Source organism: Lytechinus variegatus, chromosome 11 (assembly GCF_018143015.1).
Source record: "Lytechinus variegatus isolate NC3 chromosome 11, Lvar_3.0, whole genome shotgun sequence".
NCBI lineage: Eukaryota > Metazoa > Echinodermata > Echinoidea > Temnopleuroida > Toxopneustidae > Lytechinus > Lytechinus variegatus.
The window spans coordinates 19,557,874-19,580,577 of NC_054750.1; the positions used below are offsets into that span (position 1 = coordinate 19,557,874).

The following is a 22,704-nucleotide window of genomic DNA, read 5'->3' on the forward strand; positions in this document are numbered from 1 at the left end:
TTGCCGGCTTAAAACGAAACTTGAATTTCAATTTTTCTTTGTCTTCCCAGCGTGTTTGTCCCATTGAAGACGCCGTTAGAAAAAACAAATCGCATCGAAATCCAAAACCCGAGTGATTCCATACCCACACGCTAATGGTTAAGATTCGAACCCGGGTCAATCTCAAAAAAATGATACAATTCACAAAAAAAACGTGTCTCGACTATCTTATGGCCGCTAGCTTCACAACCCTGAACATTTTCTACAAAATTTTTATCAAGAAAATGACAATAATAGACTAGTTTCACAAAGCATATGCGACCAGTGACTTGTAAAGCTCTAATTTTATTACAAAAGCCTTTTATTTTTGCTTTTTGTTAGAATAGACACTGTCTCGGGTCAGTTTTAGATTTTACTATCATTCTCTTTTATAAGTACTCTGTATTTCTTACCTACATTGATGTCTGGTGAGGGCAGCATGGTGTAAACGTCTGACATACTGCGCTTATCCTAGTATTTGATGATCACTTTGTGATTAATTTCACTTTTAACTTTGTCCCAAATTTATTTTAACCTCCGTAACGAATACTGCCACAAGTTTTTTCTCCCTTTCAAACTGAATTATATTACATGATAATGTGTCTGCAAGTAGAGTGATAATCAATAATAAATAATTGATAGGGAATTATCATATGTGTTTCCTGTTTTACACGAAAATAAAGGACTGTTCTTACAAAATGAAATGTATGACTAAACAGATTTAACATCCGTAACGCACCTTAAGAAGATATGCACTTTAGCAGTTCTGTTGAGAATTCAGCATTATATAGAATAAGAGACACCTTTCACAATAAATACAGTTTGCAAAGTTAGGGCTGCTACATAAGGACCACGTTGGACCTTAAAGCATAAAGACATTAACTTCCGTAACGCATTAACTTCCGTAACATTTTTTCTTGAATATGCTACAAATTTATGCTATAATGAATCACTCCGGATCATTCAGATATAAATCATATAAGGTACCCTCCACCTACTCACCCATAAAAATGATAGCTATTCATCCTTGTAAAATTATTGTTACACACCTTATTTTCGACATCACTTTGTAAAGAGGGAAAATTGCCAGCGAAAACAATTTCCCGCGAATTATATACGATATTTAATGCTTTTGGAATTTTAAATAATTCATACTACAAATTTGGAATATTGGCAACTTCTTTAGAACTTAACAATTTTAACTTCCTTTGCTATATAAAGTGCATTAACTTCCGTAACAATTATTGTTACGGAAGTTAATACACTTCTTTGATGTACTTTGCTGAGATTGATAGTACGATTCTAGTTCCAGAACATGTGACATGGCTTTGTCTAATGCTGAAGTCGGCAGAAACGGTGGAAAGAAAGGGAATAAGGAGAAACAATAAAACTTTCATAGACAAGGAAACAGAACGGAAAACTATTTGCAATGACTCATGAGCAATGATGAGGAGGGTTATTTCACCGATCAGTGTGTGAGTACAAAGTGCTAGCTGATTTTTTTAGTATTCCGACTGAAACCTTGACATTCTAAACAGTGTTTGTACCATTTACAAGGATGGGTATCTTAATTGATGCGACTGTAAATTTGTTAAGTTTTGATCTGAAAACAATCATTTTTGGACGTTTTAATTTGAGAACAAGATATATATCCAATAAACAATTATTGAAAAGGTAAAACGCGCGCTTTTTGAAGTTTAGAACCCAAAACGGGACATTCTATTAACTTTTTGTAATCATAAAAAGGATGGGTGTCTTGCTAAGGAACTGATGCGCAGCGAGTGCAAAGCGCTAGCTGAAAATGTGTCATTCCAATATAAAATACAGTCATTTTAAGCACACTTTCAAATAAAGAGGATATAAATTGAATAAAAAAATAATTTCATGCAATAGAATACAAAAGAACAAGTGGGGTTACATGTATGTACACCATCAATTAACTCTCTAGATATTCATGAAGATATGCATAGACCAAACTGTTCCCCTAAAATAATGCAAATCTTTAAAATGACATAACTTCGTTATTCCTTGCTCGATTTTGATCATATTTGCAGTATTTTATTTTTTCAGATTATTATCTGTTCAGAACATATTTTTTGAGCCTGGATGACCCCTTTAATGCGCATGAAAAGAGCTGAAATATTTGATATAGGTCTACCTACGTGAAAACGTGGAAAGGGGTATTCAAACACTCAAGGTTTGTTGGAATTTATTAATGAAATACGTATTTCGATAATCAAACATTTTGGCTATTCATCATTTTTGTAAATCATTTTTGTAACAGGATGCGTAATTGGGTATCTCGATGAAACAAAATAATGAAACGAAAATCGCGATTAGATCATAAAGATTCCATTAATAATTTATGTATTTCTGATATCCTCTTGTTTCATTCACGTCACTTTATTATTATTCGTTTCCCCATGTCCTTTTAAACGTTTTTTTTCCTCTCTCTCTATCTTTTTTGGCTATTGGCAAGCGGCGGGATTCCTCGTAACCCAGAGAACTCATCCTGGTTACGGGACTACGATTGTTATATTTTGTTTATTGCCAGAAACTTTTAAGATGAACTGCAATTCTGTGGCCCTGATATTCGGTTTTCTCATTCCAACTTTGAACAAGAACGACAATAAAATTACAGTTTCCGTTTCATGTTATGTTTTCACAATTTTGGGGGGTGGCAAAAGTAAGCTATGCGCGCCACATTTATCTTTATTTATTAAAAAAAGGTAACACGAATACCTAAATATGGATTTTCCTAAGCTAACAATAAATATTGCAATTTGTAACTTGATTTAACTTCCGTAACGAAGATTGACAAGGGTAAAGGCCACTCGATGATTTGATGGTAAAGTATCTTGGGATTCCCAGAATTGGTCATGCATTTCTTAGGATCTTGCTTAGGATTACTTGAGGCCAGAAACTTCTAAGACGAACTACAATTCTGTGGCCCGGTTATTCGGTTTTCTAATTTTAACTGTGACCAAGAACGACAACAAAAATGACAGTTTTCTGTTTCCTGTTCTATTTTTAACATTTTTTATTTGGGGGGGGGGGGGAATTAAGAAATGCGTTCCACATTAATCTTTAAAAAAATGATATACGAATACCTTAATATGGATGTTCCTAAGCTAACAAAATAAGTATTGCAACTTGTAACTTAATTTTAACTTCCGTAACGAAGATTGACAGAGTTAAATGCCATCGAGAGAATTTAATGGTAGACTATCTTTGGATTCCCAGCATTGGTCATGCATTGCTTAGGATCTCAGGTTATGGATGAAACTTATTTTAAGGTTAACTCATTCAAATTATGAACATTATACTGAACGAAAGATGTGCAATGATTTTTATGGTACTTTTTGTTATATGTTATTTGGTAAAATCCTAGTTCTGAAAAACAATATTGAATATTTTTCCATCTTTCAAACATTTTGGCTTCAGAGATAAAATTGTTGATACCACACTGAAACTAAATTGTGTGCATTTCAATTCCAATCATTTCAAAAGTGATTTAATCGAGTAACATAAGTGGGCAATGCTAACGATTAACCTCCGTAACTTTGATATACAGTGCTCGAGTTAATCCGGTCAGTACTTCAAATTGACGCAACAGCGACTTGCCCCTTTTCTGTTTCCACTTTCTCATACATGGTACTTTCACAATATGCATCTTTCAACCCATTCTGTAGACTTCAGTTTTACGATTTTTTCCCCATCAATTGGTGCATTTTTCTGAGAATGACCCACCCACGACCCTCTGTTCAAGTGGCGAGAGTCAAAACCACTACACCACGTCGCGCAAGTCGGGTATAGTAATGAAGTGGAAATTTTTCATGAAATGTTTAACGTTAAGGTGGTTTGTTGTCTATATAATGGTATGAAGGGCTAATTTCTGGCACTCGATAGCATATATGATAATTTTTTCCAGACTCCGTTGAGTTTTGCACCGTTTGCTGATAATGAGTATAATGCGATATACATGTAACCTCTACATGTATGTCTGTTCCACGTATTCCGTAGAATATGGTTATTGTATTGTACCACTAAGGGATTTGAACATTTTGGGCAATGCACCCTTTTGACTGGCCTGCTAACCTGTTATGTGTAGCTCTTTAGTGCATGCTAGTTTCAAATGTTAACTGATTTTTTTTTCTGTAGTCACCCCCCCCCCAATAAAAAAAAATCATTGTTTGGTTGTGGCCTGCTGGTTGTAGTTGCCTAGGGCCTAATCACCCCTGGACACTATTTCCTGCTAGCCAGTTGTCTTTCTGGTTTCTCTTCGGCGTAACAATGGCGAAAAGTGATTCCGGATAGCCTTGCATTAAATTTGTGCATCAAAGTTTTCATTTTTGCTTATTGCTCGAAATAATTATACTAAATTTATAGCTGAGTCACATTTGAAATTCCATTGTGCTCCCTGTATGAGTCAGTACGTTTTCGGTAATTTGTCTGGTATAGCACGTGTAGAGGGTTCACTTCATGGTCCATCGTGTAAATCTGGAAACATGGCTTGATTATCATGATTTTTGTGTGTTATTCAGTTTTTCTTTGAAATTGTGCACTTGTTGAAACTCGGGGGGGGGGGGCTTGTCTTGGTGGCTCCGAGGGAGATGTTACGATAATAAATGCGCCCTCCGCGGCAGGGTTGGTCAGGTTATTGAAAATGGCGTTCCGCGTGTGTTTTTCGCCGGGGGGGGGTTCGATTTGTGATATTTTGTGAGACTTCATGTTTGCCATGAAAGAGATTTATTCCGTACCTGTGGCTGGACCGAAGTGACGCCATACTTGGATGAATAATGAGATCTTGTCTTTATAGTCAGGGGCCTTAGCAAAATTTTGGGGACAGGATTTACAAAAGCGCCATTTTTTGCATGTGGGTCCCTGGTATCAAAAGCATTAATTCTAGATAGGGTGCACTGAAATCGGTGAAGGGCACCCTATTCTAAAATGCTAATTTATGCAAATTTTATGCAAAAAACTCATAATTCACCATATCTCACTAAAAATAATTTTCAAATGCCCAATTTTTGTGCATTTGGGTCTTCCTTTGCTAAACCTTTAACTGCAGGTCGATTTTTATAAAATTGGTGAGTATTAATCAATTTTTAAGGTAAATTTATGCAAATTATATGCAAATTACATGTAAAAACACATGTATTACCATATATCGACATATAGAATTGTCAAAATCACAATTTTTTTCCACATGTATCACTGGTACCAAAAACATTAATTCTTGATAGGATGCCTCGATATCAATGACTGGAATCCTTTTTCATAGGGCTAATTTATGCAAAATTATGCAACATCACACTATTCACCGTGAATTACTGTAAAGTATAGTACAGACCTAAACTTTTCTATAGAAGCCTATTTCTTTTCTTTTTTTCGGGGGGTGGGGGGTATTTGGGATTTATTTTGACGGGACACCAAATCTAGATTGATTTCTGTACAGCTCCTGAATAAGAATCAATTTGCATGTTTAAATTGCAAATTAATGCAAATTATAAATCCTTTGCATACCCTTTTCACAATAAAAAAAACCACCCGAAATCATATGGAAAAGATAAAAAGTATTTCATCTTTCTTTTCAAAGCAATTCAAGAGGTCAGATTTCTTTCCCAAGTAGAGTTTTCCCCTGTCAGACAGAGGAGGGTATATGGATGGTTCTCATGGCAGAAAAAGCTGTCCATGTCTGCCCCTCTGACAACTATGTACATTTTTTTAGAACAGGGGCACACAAGATTTGAGAAAAGAGACCTGATCCTTCTTCTTTTTCTGTCGTCCCTTGATTGAAGGTGACTTGAATAATTTCAGTGATTTTTCTTATTGGCTTATGAATTGATCTCTATCTCTAAAACTAAGGTTAAAACTAAGGTAACACCAAGACCAAATTCTCCCAATCAATTTTAGGCCAAATCAGAGTCGAATCTGTCTGGAATAGGTCGCGAATCAGAGCTATCGACTTCCCAAAATAATTGTCCAAATGCCTCCCCAAAATTAATTCAACCGAATTCCATCCAAATACATCCCAAATGTGGATCGAAAAAATGTGTCTTGGCCACATTCTGGAGTATTTTGGAGGATATTCGGCTGGTTTTAAAATTTTCAAGACAAGCAGAATCTCTCCACGAATGTTTCCGTTAGGGAGGGAGAACACAATAGTCCCAGATCCTTCCGAAGCGATTCCGGTAGCTCCCCGAATCTGAGATGAATAAGTACCGAATCCAGGCCATTTTGGGCAGAATTGATCCGACTTTGTTCGGGAGAATTTGGTTTTGGTGTAACCCTTTGCTTAAAGCTAGGGTTAGAACGGAACCAAATCAGCTGCGAATCCATCCATATACACGTATTCTGGTGGTTTCAGGAATATTCTTTTTTGCCTTCGTAAATGCAAGAAAATTCGGGAACATTCGTTGAAAAATTCAGCTCATTTGAAATGTTCAAAACCAGCCGAATACCCTCCAGACTATTCCCGAATGTGACCACAACAAATTCCATTCGGGCCACATTCGGGATGCATTCCGATGGAATTCGGTTGGATATTTGGAGGCATTTTGGGGTATTTTGGGAAGACTCGATTCGTATCAGTCGTAGAGTAATTAAAGGTCCGACTCTTGCCCCCCCCCCCCATATCGTACGAATCATTACTCGAATACAAAGAAGAATATACACGAATGAGATGAATTGGCCAGAAATTAGAAAAATGGCATCGAAAAAGTTGCCGAATCGGTAAATTATAACCCATTTCGAAAGAATCTGGCACATTTTCGGGAATTTTTGTGGCGTACTCTGCAAATTCGGGCATAATCGTTCGATTCGGGTCGTTATTCAGGTCGTCATTTGGCGAAAATTGGAGGATTCGGGCTAAATTCGGCTCGATTCTGGCCGCTCTGGCTCGATTTTTGCCACTGTTTTGGTTGGCATACGGCGTTATGCTTTATGTAATATATATTAGTCAATTGAATACAGCTTCATACATAAATTTTTGTTAATTTACATGATATAACACACTTTTGCATGGAAACGGGATTTTCAATAGCATACAATTGAAGATTTGAACTGAGTGATAGAGGTACTTCAACAGTTTGGCCCCTTTTCCACTGTTAAACACACTGGAATGGGACTAATTTACACACATAAAATAATTGCTAATTTACATAAATTAGCATATTTTGCATGAAGACGGGATTTTCAATAGCACATTATTTTGATAGGGAAAATCAAAATCTATGGATCTGATAAAGATTTTCTTTAAGTTTGGTTTCTTTTTTATTCCTTTTTACTAATTTTTACTATTCATGCATGAATCAACTGCTAATTGACATAAATTAACATATTTTTGCATAAAAACATGATTTCAATATTATGTTTGATAAGGAAATTTAAAGCTATTGACCTAAAAGAGACTTTCTTTGGTTTGGTATCTCTTTATTTACTTTTATTAATCAATTCCTATTGGCATATGGCTTCATGCATAAATTACTGCTAATTTACATAAATTAGCATATATTTGCATAAAGTTGCAATTTTCAGCACCAGGTTCTGTGGGAAAAATTAAAGCTATTGACCTGATAGAGACTTTCCTAAAGTTTGGTATCTTTTTTTTTTAATTATTAATTGATTCCTAATGGCATATGGCTTCATGCATAAAATACTGCTAATTTGCATAAATTAGCATATTTTTGCATGAAGATGCAATTTTCAATACCATGTTCTGTGGGAAAAAATGAAGCTATTGACCTAATAGTGACATAGGGAAAGTTTGGTGCTTTTGTAAACTCTGTCCCCAAAACTTCAAATTTAAGGCCTAAGGCCCCTGACTATTTATTAATGAAAGAATGAGATAAATCTAAAAGAAAGGCCGAAAAACGATAATGATTTATGGAAATTGTATAAAACTCTGAAAATAAGATCACCCTTAGTCATAAGGACATCTAAACGTAAATATTATAGTGACAAATTATCCAATGTAACAGATAAAAATGACTCTTAGAAAATGCTAAAAATCTGCTATGGGCAAAAACAACTACTCGTCAAATATAAATTTTCTCAAAGTTATGTCAGATGAAGTGGCTAATGGTTTTAACAATCACTTTGCTAATGTGGCGTTAGAAACTGCTATTGATAAGTCAACAAATGTACATTTTGCGTCCCCTCTTCATGAAAGCTTTCAATTATCGCCCCTCTCTGAAAGAGATATGTTGAAAGAGATTCATAATTTGAAGAATACAAAGTCTGTTGTTTAGATGGTATCTCAGTATATATAATTAAAGGATCCATTTCAGTTTTAATTGAACCTATAACTTTCTTGATAAATAAATCTTTATGTGATGGTGTTGTACCTGATAAATGGAAAAATATTGTTCCTATTCACAAGAAAGATGATAGGTTTGAATTCAACAACTATAGACCGATATCGATTCTACCTAGTGTATCTAGATTAATGGAAAAATTGTGCAGAAGCAATTGCTTCGTTATATTTAAACTTATTCTTTACTTTCTGCATTTGAATCTGGATTCCGTCCTAAACAGTCTCCAATTACTGCTCTTGCTAATGTAACGGATAACTGGTTTCCTTCTATGGACAATTATGTGCAGTATACAAACGCTATTTTCATTGACCCCAAAAGGCTTTCGACTTGGTTGATCATGCAATTCTCCTATCCAAACTTACAAATATTGGTATATCTGGTGATGAACTGCAATGGTTCAAAAGTTATTTGACTATTAGAAGAATACGTACATCTATTAATGGAATTTTATCAGAAGGGCCATTTCTAAGGGAGTACCCCAGGGATCTCTCCTTGGACCCTTACTGTTCATTTTGTTTATGATGATATAATTTATGTATTCAAAGAGTGCACGGTACATCTGTAAATCTTTATGCTTCCGACACAGTCATATGATTTTCACAATGCAGATATTATTACAGTAATCGAACTTTTCCTGACTAAGGATCTGGAAAGTCAATCTGCCTGGATGAACAGGAATAATTTGAAAATAAACTGATAAAATTGTGAGAATCTTAATTGGAAAGCCTAAAATGCTTTAAAGGTCACCACATTTACAAGTGAAAATTAATTGTCATTCATTGACTAAAGTGAAAAGCTTTATATCTTTGTGGATGAAAACATAAAGTGGGACTGTCACATAAATTACTTATGTAAAAAAAAACCGGGAGAATGATTGGTTATATTGCACGTCTAAAGCATTTTGTAAGATTGTCAGAAGTAAAGTTAATACATAACTCAATAATTTTACCTCATTTTGATGATGGTGACACTATATCAATCTGCAAACATTCTCTGCTTGACCAAATTAAAGGTCCTTGGTTGTTTCATTGCTAAAGCATCCACTGTGAGAATACAATCCTGATATTCCATCGTAAGGTGAATGCTTATCATTTGGCCTAAATTAGGGCTATATGAAGCTGATTTCTCAATGCACCTGTAGCCATTCAAAACTAATACGGTCCAAGCATTACGTTACCCCTAATCAACGAAAGAAGCTGGGGGACCAAAATCATGAGAATTTACTGCAAAAAAAATCTGACCAACTGGGCACTGTAAGTGCACAAAGGGCACTTACAGCATTACAGTAACCCTATATCATGAATATTCATAAACACAAATCATAAAGTAATTTGCAACGACTTAATCAGCTTGTCAAGGTGGCACAACAGGGTAAAATTATCTGCGAATTTTATCATTTCTTCAGTTTAAAAGTGAGGAGAGATTCTTAAAAACCTGACCTGCAAGTTAAGCATTTCTCTTTAAAGTCCTCTCTGTGTGACCTGGCATTGATTGTAAATGCCTGACCAAAGGTCACGAGCTATGAATTAAAGGGGAATCCAACCCAAATGAAAATTTGACAAGTTGATAGGTGAAAGTTTGAACAATATTGGACAAACAACAAGAAAGTTATGAATTTTTAAAAGTTGTAAATATTGGTAATCACTATACCCATGGAGACTTCAAATTGGCCACATACGGAATGTCATAGTGATGTAAGGCAAGGACTACTCTTCCATGTACTCCAATACATATTATGGCTAAAATGTCATTTTCCCAAAAGTTTTATTTCAAATTATCGTTTTCTTTCATGAGGACATATAACGATATACTACCTGGGTTATAATTAGATTACTGCCCCAAGGGAATGAGTACTTAGGAGAAAACCACAAATCCCTGATAATAAAGTACATGGCCTATGGGAAAGTTTATGTCCTTGCCCCTTGTCTTAATTTACTTACCCAGTCGCCAATTTGAAATCTACATAAATCTACATATGAAGATTTCATTTATCTTATATTTGAAAATGACAAGTTCTGAAATAAAGAAAACTCTCTAAACTTTTATTTATTGAAGGTTATTAGTGTGAAGGATAGTTGGGTCTTAGATTTCGTTGTTCTTTTTTAAAATAATTTTTGTTATTTTGAAATAATTGGGTCTGGAGAAAGACTACACCATATTTCCATGCTATTCAATGTTGATAAGATTACAGGGTCTTTGTTTTGTTGTTGGTTGTTGTTGTGTTTTTAATGATTTTTATAACTGGGTCTGGAGGAAAGACCACGCTATATTTCCATGCTATTCAACATAAATGGGATCGTGGGTCTTTTCTTGCTTTCCTTTTTTTATTACTTTGGACTTATATGATAATTAAAAAAAAAAAAAACAACCGGGTCTGGAAAAAAGCGGGAATTTTGTATGAAAAATATTTGGCCTTCATATTCTTTAAAAGTATACGATAAAATTACTGAGGACATTGATCAAATCAATGCCATTATAGGAACATGCATCTTTACAATTTAATCCATTTATAGGGGACTTCAAATCACATGAATTGATACAACAATGTAATAAATATTTCATAAATGAATTTTGCTCAAAATTTGGAATGTCGTTGGGTTTAGGCAATGAGGCATGTCTACAGTTGATCTCTTTGTGGCAAAGCTTTGAGTTAATGGATTAAACCAAAGCGAACAAAAGAAATAATTTGAATTTCACTCTGGTTCAGTCTTACTTGCTTCATCTGTCTGTGCCCAAACCTTTGGAGAATAAACCCCTGGTAGTTCATAGTTCCATGCTCTGACCCCGATACTGTAATTTGAATATGGGTTGAGGCCATCTATTGTTGCCTCGGGAGCTGTACTATCCGACACATTACGTTGATCTACTACGCCTCCTGAAAATGAACAAGATTCCAAGGAAAATGTTGATTGTGGCTATGAGCATATAGAAATCATTACATTTTTTTCACAGTAGCAATTCATCATGATGTCAAACAACCATCCCCTACAAACCAAACAAAGTTTGTCCAAATTTCTGGAGCTTTTCAATAGATATAGGCATACATAGGCATGTTCGGAAAAGGTAGAATAAGGAAAATTGTGATCCTGGGATGGATTATTTCAAAAGAAAGGTTGTATTCATCAATCTGTACGTTAGTAATATGCCTGATATAGCAACAAGTAATGCTTACAAACTGTTTTCCAAGTATTGTAGTTTAATCAATACCAATGGATTAGAGGACTACCAATTTACTAGGTTTCGAAGATGGAAACATCCTTAAATTTGAAAGAATTGCTAAACTGGCCAAATAAAACTTTCTGTCAGTATATTGCCAAGGAGTAATCCAACTACCTGATATTCCAAAATCTAGTAAACTATCTTCAGGGAGTCCCTCCTATCTTATTCAACTGCAACAGATTACTTGTCAGGCATTTTTTAAACCCAAATGTGATGACAATATAGGGCATGAATATATTTTTGTCAATTCCATTTTTAGCAACGAAATTTCTTTGATTGCACCGCTAAAGATTTTAAACAATTTTCAAAGTCCCCATGATTTTATTACCTGTTGAATCAAATAGAATAACGTCGTAGCTTGTAATTGGTCCATTCCGATAACCACATGCTGGTTTATCCCAGGTAAAGGTAATACTTCGTTTCTTGGTGCCAGTTGAATGGACATTAGTTGGAGGACCAGATGGATCTATTGATAAAGAAATCAATGCATTTCTGATTTACCTTTTTCTCTTAGAGACAAAGCATCCTGCTACCTTATCGTGTTTGTGTGCAATAATATTTTTTTGTATATGGTTCAAAAAGACTAATTAAAAGATTTTTAAAGATTTTTTTTCAGAGAGAGAGAAGGTGCAATTTAGTCCATGAATATGATGGTAGGCATTCTTCTGAAGTTGATTTAACCTAGTAGCTCCATATTTGGATGAACCATTGTTTTTTTTTGTTCTGTCACGTACAGTTGATAATAAAATATGAATTTATCCTATTTGATTTCAATCTTTTCGCCATGTTTTCAGTTTTCTTATATACCACCGTACCTGAAAAACACACACAACCCAAGTTAGGTGGGAATCGGTCCATATGGGGGCTCACAGATAAAACATCATGAAAACATAATTAGCCCATTGAAATCAATATACTATTCGCCTGGCTCAACAGGGCTTACAATGTTTTCATGACATATCTCGGGCACCATGGACCAATAACCACCAAATATGTCATTGTTTTGGGGAAGTATTCATCTAATAGTTGAGATAGATTCAAATAAATCTAAAATTATGACTGATCTCAATTTCCTTTCTTTTAAGTTTAATATGAGATCTATATACGTTTGTGTTTGAATTGAATATAACTCTGAAAAAATAGGCAATTCGCCCTGCCTATAAGCATATTCACACTACATTCTCAGCCCTGCAGGACTGCATGCAGCCTCCCCCACACACCCATGCATTTGACAGGCAGGTGACCAGGGCTCAAACCTCGAACCTCTGCATCAATTTGTTGTTGTTGTTGTTTTAGCTTATACGGCGCGTGTCATTCAGTAGTGAATATTTGCGCCAAATTTGTAACTTCCCCACATATACAGTGCGTCCCAGAAAAAACGAAACCGAGATTTAGCGACCATTTATCATTACTTAATCATAAATAAAATAAACAAATGACCTACCACTTTAAAGCTTAGAATCTCCTCTTTCATCTGAAATTACTTAGATTATTTCTCATTCACGCATGAGTGAGCAAAGACAATTTGAAGAAAGGATATTAAAAAACGCATTTGGCGGGGGTATCTGGGTTTCAAAAAGAAAACCACATTTCTGAAAAGTTCAATATCTGTTCTTTGATTTGATACCTAAATTACAGAAAATGGTCAAGAAATAACAAACTTCTGGTCATTTGAAATAAGGCTTGAATTTCAATAATTTCATAAAATGGAGAGGTTCTCCAGGCTGGCGTTCAAACTCACTCGACACTCCGTTTTGTTGACGATCAGCCATGCGTTAAATCTTTTGTTCACCATGCGATAGCTTCTGTGAGAAACCGGTGAAACAGGTTTATCTCATGAAATTTTGGAAATACAAGCCTTATTTCAAATGACCAGAACTTTTTTATTTCTTGACCATTTTCTGTAATTGAGGTACCAAATTAAAGAACAGATATTGAACCTTTCAGAAATGTGGTTTTCTTTTTGAAACCCAGATACCCCCCGCCAAATGAGTTTTTGGTATCCTTTCTTCAAATTGTTTTTGCTCCCTCATGTGTGAAGAAAAAATAACCTAAGTAATATCAGATGAAAGAAGAGATTCTAAGCTTTAAATTGATAGGTAATTTGTCTATTCTATTTATGATTAAGTTATGATAAATGATCGCTAAATCTCGGTTTCGTTTTTTTCTGGGACGCACTGTATAGATTACAGGTGCACGCCACAACGCCCACTTGCGTATAAAAGGAACAGTGTAAAAGCAACAGACCCTTGCCTTTTATACCCTCATCTGGACTGACACACAAATCGTCACACGCAACACACCCTAGCACACACACACGAACACCCACAATACTTACATGAATGTCCCGTGAGAGCTCTTTGAGAATCAGAATCACCGTAACCACTGCTTGTTTGGGCTCTCACAAAGACCATATATTCAGAGTTTGGACGTAATTCCAGGATGGTGAAGGTGAAGGTTGATCCATTGACAGACCCTGCTGAAGTTAGGCCTAATTGAGGCTGACCGGGTATATCCTCACACATATCGCCTTGATAAATATAATACTGGATTTGATAGTGTGTGGGCTCGCATGGAGGAGTAGGAGGATCCCAGTGGACTATAAGACCTGTAGCGCCTTCTTCCCGATGTTTCCTAATCTCGTTGATGTTGGGCTCTCCAGGCTCTTTAAATTGAAAAGAGGAAGGAGGAAATATATATAGAGATATATTTCAATTAGCTTGTGATGAGTTAACAAGATTCACATGCTCATGCAATTATTTTCAAACACACTGATGATGCCTTACTCCAATTGCGTTTACCTAAGATTGTTAAACAGCATTCAACCACAATATATACCAGTCCATGTCTGTTTTGAAATTGTCAAATTGCAAGACAGCATTTTAAATTTCACTCTAATGATAAAAGTGTCATACACATGGGGGGGAGTTTTTTGACGACCATGAAAAACCAAATGAAAAGAAAAGAAAGGGAATGAGAGAAAGGTGAAATATATTATCTCAAATTCTATTACAAAATTAGAATTTTGGAATAAAATGTCAACATTTTTGCTCGCCCTCAGCTTTTTATAAATTTTACAGATATGCCATATTTCGCTCCCTCAAACTTTTTGGCTCACTACACCACCAAACGATAAGTTATTAAATTTTGTCCATTTTTGGATGTGCTATATCATCAAAACAAATATTGGTTGATAGATTTAAATGAATATAATACAATGACAAGTTAACAAACCTGATATATTTGCCGTAATAGCATACCATTCACTTCTGTAATTAGTGGCCGTCACTAATCTTATGGTAAAGGTATATTCTGTGCAACCAATAAGGTCTGTGAATGTCAGGCTATTTTCTTCTCTGGACAGTGTTTGTCGCGCAGTTCTACGCGAGTAGACGAAGTTGATCTCATATTCATTGAGATTACCATGTAGGTTTTCACACGAGGGTTCCTCCCATTCAAATGTTAAAGAGTGAGCTGTAGATGTGTATGACACAGACTCAATTGCAGAGGGTTCTAGAAAGATATAATTTGAGTTGAAAATTAAAAGATGATCTTGGGTAAGTATACGAGGGTTTATGGTGCATAAAAAGTCCTTGGTTGTTTCATTGATACTGAACATCAATGTAGGGAATAAACATTAAGCATCCACTGTGAGAAATACAATTTTGATATTCCATCGTGAGGTGATATATGCTTATCATGTATTCCTAAATAAGGGCTATACGACGCTGATTTCTCAATGCACCTGTATAGCCATTCAAAACTATTACGGTCCGTGTATCATGTTACCCCTGTAATCAATGAAAGACGCTGGCAAATAATAATAATAATAATTTACTGCAAAAAAATCTGACCAACTGGGCACCGTAAGTGCACAAAGGGCACTTGCAGTAACCTTATATCATGAATTCTCATAAACACAAATCATAAAGGTATGTGGCACAAGGTATGAACAATAAACCTTATCTGCTAATTTTCTCACTTTTCAGTTTAAAAGTGGGGAAAGACTCTTGAAAACCTGACCTGCAATTTAGGGCTATATTCCTTTTGTTTATTTCAAGTCAGTAAAGTTGTAAAATTTTGGATTTCAGAGAATATGTGAGTAGATTTGAAAGAGACTTCGGCGCAATAATACTCTTCAGAATAAACATAACAATGTCAAAGCCATTTTAGGCACGCAGTCATATAGAGGACACCTTAGGTTATTTTTCTTTGAGATCTTTTCATACATACTTCCGTCAACGGTGTTCCCTTGAACACTTCTAGGTAGGCTCTCTATTCCATCGATCACAGCTATGATTGATATGTTATAAGTAGCATAATTCTCCAGGTCTGGAATGTTTTTGGTAACCGATGTATAAGGGGGTGACGTAACGTTGAGTTCATTGACTTCAGAATCTATAACAGGAACATCTGGACAGGCTCGACGTGAGGAGAGTTGATATGATAGCCTGTAGTAATCAACTTCACATCCAGATGGAACGCTCCAAGAGACACTTATCATATTTTGATATCCAAATGTGGAAGCACTGGTAACTGTTTATATGAAAAGAGAAAAAGTATACATCATCAGATTTTTTCTATGGACTTAATTTCAGGATTTAATTTAATTAAATTCTTCCCTCTCCATTTTCTATGATTTCGGTAAATGTTTTAACGTGTTTTCCATAGAATCAGCTATTCAAACTTTAAAAACTCCCAAATGCTACCTCTTGCATTGTTTCTCTATCCACTAGGCACACTCACATTACTCCTATATTGTTAATCCTTACACTGACTCCCTATAAACAATGTATTATCTTTAAGATTTTGCTGTAAACCTGACACTGTAATAATAAGGATGTGCTCCCTTTACATATCGCAGCTACTATAATTGCGCATACTTTACTGCGCTTGATACAAAGTGGTATCATAATACCCCGGCTGTAGTTGAGCCGCCATATAGGCGCTAAAGCATTCAAGGAATCAATCCTACCAGGTACCCATTCACCTCACCTGGGTCAAGTGCAGCACAATGTGGGTAATTTTTGCTGAAAGAAAACACGTCATGACAGGGATTCGAACCCACATCCATCTGATTGAAAAACGTGGGTCGTAACCACTAGATCACGACACCCTCATTATATTCATTAAAAGCTACTGCACCCCTTCAAGAGTTTACGTTTCTCCATTTCCAGATATATTGTTATATACCCCTACAATTAAAACAAGTGGAACGCCTCTGGCAGTCTTGCCTGCATTACACAATTTGATATAGCAGCAGTGCTGACTTTGAAAACAACTAATGGATAATTATTCACAAAAGAAAACATTGAATGTCCATTGACCCAAAATGTCCTTTGATAATGATCATGTGAGATAACACATGTGCGAAACAATCATGCATACTTGATTACCCTTATTTTTACACATATATCTTATGAACTAGATCCATAAACCTTTTAAGTGATGATGCCAATGCAACAAATATCCCTAACACGGCCAAAGTTCACTGACCTTAATGACCTTTGATCTAGGTCATAAGACCTGAAGCGCGCACAGGATATTCAGGGACGGTTGCTCTTACGTCCAAGTTACATGAGCTAGATCCATAAACATTCAAAGTTATGATAACAATTCCACAAAGCATTACCCAAGTTGGTTGACCCTAAATGACCTTCGACCTTGGTCATGCGATCTTAAACTAGCACAATATATTCAGGGATACCTGATTACTCTTATATACTAGTTTCATTGAACAAGATCCATTAAATTTCACAAAGTTATTATGACAATTCCGCAGATACCCCCAACATGACCAAAGTTCATTGACCCTTAGTGACCTTTGACCTTGGTCATGTGGAATGAAACTCTGGCAGGATGTCCAGTAATACTTTATTACCCTTAATTAGTTTAATCAGTTTCATGAACTTGGTCCGTAAACTTATATGATGACATTTCAAACCCTTAACGTTGGTTAAGATTTCAATGTTGACGATGCCGCCGTCGCCGTTGGAAAAACGGTGCCTATAGTCTCGCTCTGCTATGCTGGCGAGATAAAAACAAGTTGAGCGCCTCTAGCAGTCTCGCCTGCATCCCTCGGTTCAATGTAGCAGCAGTGCTGACTTTGAAAACTACTATGAAATAATTATTCACAAAAAATCATTCATATAAGCATATAATACACGTTCATTGACAGTAAATGACATTTGACCTTGATCATGCGACCTAAGACTTGCCAGGATACTTTATTACCCCTATATCCACATTTTATAAGCTATATCTATAAACATCGAAAGTTATGACAGCAATCTAATAATTACCTCCAAAATGGCCAAAGTTCAATGACCATTAATGACTTTGGTCATCTGACCTGAAACTCACATGAGATGTTCAGTGATACTTGATTACTCTTATGCCCAAATTTTATGAACTAGACCAATACACTTAGAGAGTACTTATGATGGTAATTCAACAAATACCCCCAACATGGCCATAGTTCACTGACCTAGAATTACCTTTAAAGGTCAAGTCCACCTCAGAAAAATGTTGATTTGAATCAATAGAGAAAAATCAGACAAGCACAATGCTGAAGATTTCATCAAAATCGGAGGTAAAATAAGAAAGTTATGACATTTCAAAGTTTCGCTTATTTCTAAAAAAATAGTTATATGAACGAGCCAGTTACATCCCAATGAGAGAGTCGATGATGTCACTCACTCACTATTTCTTTTGTTTTTTTATTGTTTGAATTATACAATATTTCAATTTTTACGAATTTGATGATTAGGACCTCCTTGCCTGAAGCACAAAATGTTAGAATAATGGAATTCCATGTGTTCAGGGAGGAATGAAACTTCATTTCACATGACAATGGCGAGAAAATCAAAATGTTTCATATTTCAAACAATAAAAAACAAAAGAAATAGTGAGTGAGTGACATCATCGACTCTCTCATTTGGATGTAACTGGCTCGTTCATATAACTGTTTTGTTAAAAATAAGCGAAACTTTAAAATGTCATAACTTTCTTATTTTATATCCGATTTTGATGAAATTTTTAGTGTTATGATTGTTGAATTTTTCTCTTTGTATTCAAATCAAGTTTTTGTTGGGGTGGATTTGTCCTTTAAACTTGATCATGTGACCTAAACCTTGCATGGGATGTTAAGTGATACTTGATTACTATTATGTCCCAGTTTCATGAATCAGATCCGTAAACTTTGAAAGTTCTGATGGTAATTTAACAGATACCCTCAATTCGGCCAAAGTTCATTGACCCTAAATGTCCTTTGACCTTGATCATGTGACGTGAATCTCATGCAGGATGTTCAGTGATACTTGATTAACGGTATGTCCAAGTTTCATGAACTAGGTCTATATATTTTCTAGGTTATGATGACATTTCAAAAAATTAACCTCTGGTTAAGATTTTGATGTTGATTCCCCCTACATGGTCTAGGTTTATTGACCCTAAAGGACCTTTGACCTTGGTCATGTGACCTGAAACTCAGGCAGTATGTTTAACAATACTCGAACAACCTTATAGCCATGTTCCATGAACTAGGTCCATATACTTTATAAGTTATGATGTCATTTCAAAAACTTAGTCTTCGGTTAAGATTTGGTGTTGACGCCGCCGCCGTCGGAAAAGTGGCGAATATAGTCTCACTCTAGTTGCTTAGCAGGTGAGACAAAATGAAACCTGGGGGAGAAAATACTTGCCCACTCATCCATGAGTAATCTTGTACAGCCTTCCTTAAGACATTTACAATGTTTAAGTTCCAAAACTAGACAAAGAAACCTCTAAAATATTAATTTTCATTTCTACTAAATTTCCTTAAAGACCCAGACCGGACCCCCCCCCCCCTAAAAAGAAGAAGAAAAGAATGAAATTGAAAACTCATATTCATGTACCCATTGAAAACTTATCCGCTACCAAACACGGTAATACAAGCTTTATGCATTTTCACCAATTCCCTGCTGAGCATTTTCCTTAAGAATTTTAGCTCCCATTATTGGGCTTTGAAAATGAAATTTCTTCTGCTTTTCACCCGCCTCAAGACTATGACGTCATGTTGTGTTTAAAGCGTTGGGATTTTGGAATTTGTACACAAATTCTACCCTTCTATCACAGAGAATATCTAAATATATTTTCCTACAAGCTTGAATTCATAAAATCTGCAGCTTTGGACTAGTTTCGGCCACGTGTCATTTCCTGCAAATTGGGTGCAGCTTTCCAATTCTATCTGCATTTAGATTATGCATAACAACTTTTCCTGACATAGCAATTTAGGCACAGCCAGAGCCAAACAAAATTATCACAAAACTAGGGAAGAATTGTAATTTCCATCCATTTGAGCATTGAAAACAATTCTTCTTCAAATTGAAAAAAAATGGAATTCATAGTTTGGAAATGACCAAATTCATGACCAAAGTATGGTTATTATCTGAGTATTTTATGTAAATTAAGTTGTTAAAAATGAGTCTTAAAGGTCATGCTTTCATCTCTAGCAAATAAAATTCTATCTGATTCAGATTATGTGTAATAACATTTCCTGACATAGCAATTTAGGCACAATCAGAGTCACACAAAAATATCACAAAACTAGTGAAGATTGTAGTTTCCATCCATTTGAGCATTAAAAAAATCGCATACATTCGTAATTCCGAAGCTTCGTTATTGCGGAGGCTCGGATATTCCGAAGGTTCGTTATTCCGAGGGTTCGTATTTCCGAAGGTTCGTAATTCCGAAGGTTCGTTAGTCCGAAAACAAAGTGAGGTTCGTCATTCCGAAGGTTCGTTAATCCGAAAAAGAAATGAGGTTCGTAATTCTGTTCGTAAAACCTTATTTCGTTTTCGGACTAACGAACCTTCGGAACAACGAACCTTATTTCGTTTTCGGATAAACGCAACTTCGGAACGACGAACCTTATTTCGTTTTCGGACTAACGAACCTTCGGAATGTCGAACCTTATTTCGTTTTCGGATTATCGACCCTTCGGAATAACGCCACAAATGTTCGGATTAAGGAACCCTTTTACGTTTTCGGATTAACGAACATCGAGGTATAGGCAATTAACGTGTTTCGGAATTACGAACCTTCGGAATAAAGATTCTTCGGAATTACGAAGTGTAACCGAAAAAAATTTAGTGTATTTTTTTCAAATTGAAAAAAAATGAAATTCATAGTTTGGAAATGACAAAATTCATGACCCAAGTGTGGTTATTATCTCAGTATTTTATGTAAAGTTAGATGTCAAAAAATTATTCTTAAGGATCAACTTTGAAATATGAACGTGCTCTTTTCTTTTAACACATAACGTCTACTGAGCTTTGATCTTGGCCGGTGAAAATCCGGGGAGCGTTTCATGAAAGGACTTGTCGGACGTTTTATCCGACAAGTCCTGTTTTATCCGACAGTTACTATAGTAACAAGGCTTCTCAACCAATCAGAATCCAGGAAAGTTGTCAGATCTGACAACTTGTCAGACAAAAATATTGATGAAACCCCCCCCCCCTCAGGATTCCGGAGCCATCACATGAAAAGTTTTTTTTTTCTTTTAAAACATAATCAATGGATAAATACACTCATTTTAGGATGGAGATTACACTCCTTAAAATTGTTTGTCTTGAAATAATAATGTAAGACAACATTTTTCTCATTTTATTATCAATTTTTAAGATTCAGCTTTAAATGAGTTATGAATGTGTGATTTCAATAACCATTCCAGATATGGCTATAAAGAGATTACAGGGGCGTAACCAGCTTTTCATAAAGGGGGGGGTTGGGGTGGTATGCGAGGGAGCGTAGCGACCGAGTCCAAGCGAGTGGAGCGAGCGAGGGGGGAGGGTGTGGGAGGGGGGTGTCCCCCCTCCCACAGTAGGGAAAATTTTTGAAAATCTGTGTGTGAAAATGGCGTTTTCTTGCATCTAAAACACCACTATTTTTGGTATAGAGGTCGTTGCCAAATTAACCCCCATGAAAATTTGTAAAATTAAGTTGCATTTTCCTGCAATGTAAGGCCAGTTAACAACATAGTTACAAAGAATTGGGGACCTTGGAATAAGCACTGTTGACTGTTAGCCTAATACTTTTATTATGAACAGCTTGTCACTGATACTCACTGGCAAATCTCAGTCAAATATGATGGACTAGCAGAAGAGACGCCTTGGATGTTTTTGTAAAAATCCCTGAACTATATATTTTGCTGGAATTTAATGTGGGGATTTTGGGGATGAGAATCGGCAACGATGGCCTAGCTTGTCACTTCGGCGGTGGCCCGTGTCCTCAAAAAAGCTGATGGGGGGGGGGGGCAAAGGACTCTGTGACATTTGTTCGCCCAACCCCTCCCCCCCTCCCCCAAAAAGAAATAATAATAATGATAATAATAAATGAAATAAGTACATAGAAATAGAATAAAATAAAATTACAAGTTTAAAAAAATGGTCCCCGGTTTTTTTTGGGGGAGGGGGGTGTTGCAACCCCCCCCCCTAGATCTGCTTCTGGATTATCTTTACACAGGTGCATGTTTTCATCACAAGAAAATAAAAAACAAACCAGAGGGGGTTGCTGCAAAATGAAGGTGATTTTGGTTCAATTTCTACCTTTGAACAGGCCAACCTGATTTGCTGATGCCATTTGCTCTAGATTATTCTCCAAACGGTATGTCTTTATAGTACATGCACAAGTTCGTTGAACCCTTACAAATCTTGGGGGTACTTTAGCACCCCCAGCACCCCGCTTCCAGGTTCACACTTCTGATATTCTAGGATAAACCCTATTTACACTTACATGTAACACTTGTTAAGCCGTTTGCTCTGGATAATTCTCCAGCTTCCCTGTCTGTAGTTCCGGCATTGATATTCAGTTCGTACATTGTACAAGGCTCGAGTTCGTTGAACTCGACTGATGATGATGTTAAGTCAGAGTCTAAGTATTTAGCACCATCAGGTCGCATTGTTTTATCACCGTCCGCGTAGATCCTTGGATAGTAGTACCAGAATTCTCCATTCACATTTCTACAATTGAGCGGTTCCCAGGTGAACGCTAGTCGTGTTGGAGACGTTCTTTCTGGATTCACCATGACGTTCCTGATGGCAGCTGGTCCTAGAGAGTGAAACATATATCAAAGTAATTAAGTTTAACTGTTTTTTATCATCATAAAGAT

General features: G+C 36.0%; 1 protein-coding gene across 1 annotated transcript in view; it reads right to left on the reverse strand.

Annotated features, from left to right (window-relative positions):
- The window catches only part of LOC121424243 (fibronectin-like), a 62,732-nt gene that overhangs the window by 34,402 nt on the left and 5,626 nt on the right, over window positions 1-22,704 (reverse strand). The window contains exons 3-8 of the mRNA XM_041619851.1: window positions 22,329-22,643; window positions 15,789-16,091; window positions 14,790-15,068; window positions 13,894-14,220; window positions 11,884-12,021; window positions 11,050-11,211 (exon numbers count right to left, since the gene is read on the reverse strand). Coding sequence (XP_041475785.1) covers window positions 11,050-11,211; window positions 11,884-12,021; window positions 13,894-14,220; window positions 14,790-15,068; window positions 15,789-16,091; window positions 22,329-22,643 — 1,524 coding nt within the window. The remainder of the gene's footprint in view (window positions 1-11,049; window positions 11,212-11,883; window positions 12,022-13,893; window positions 14,221-14,789; window positions 15,069-15,788; window positions 16,092-22,328; window positions 22,644-22,704) is intronic.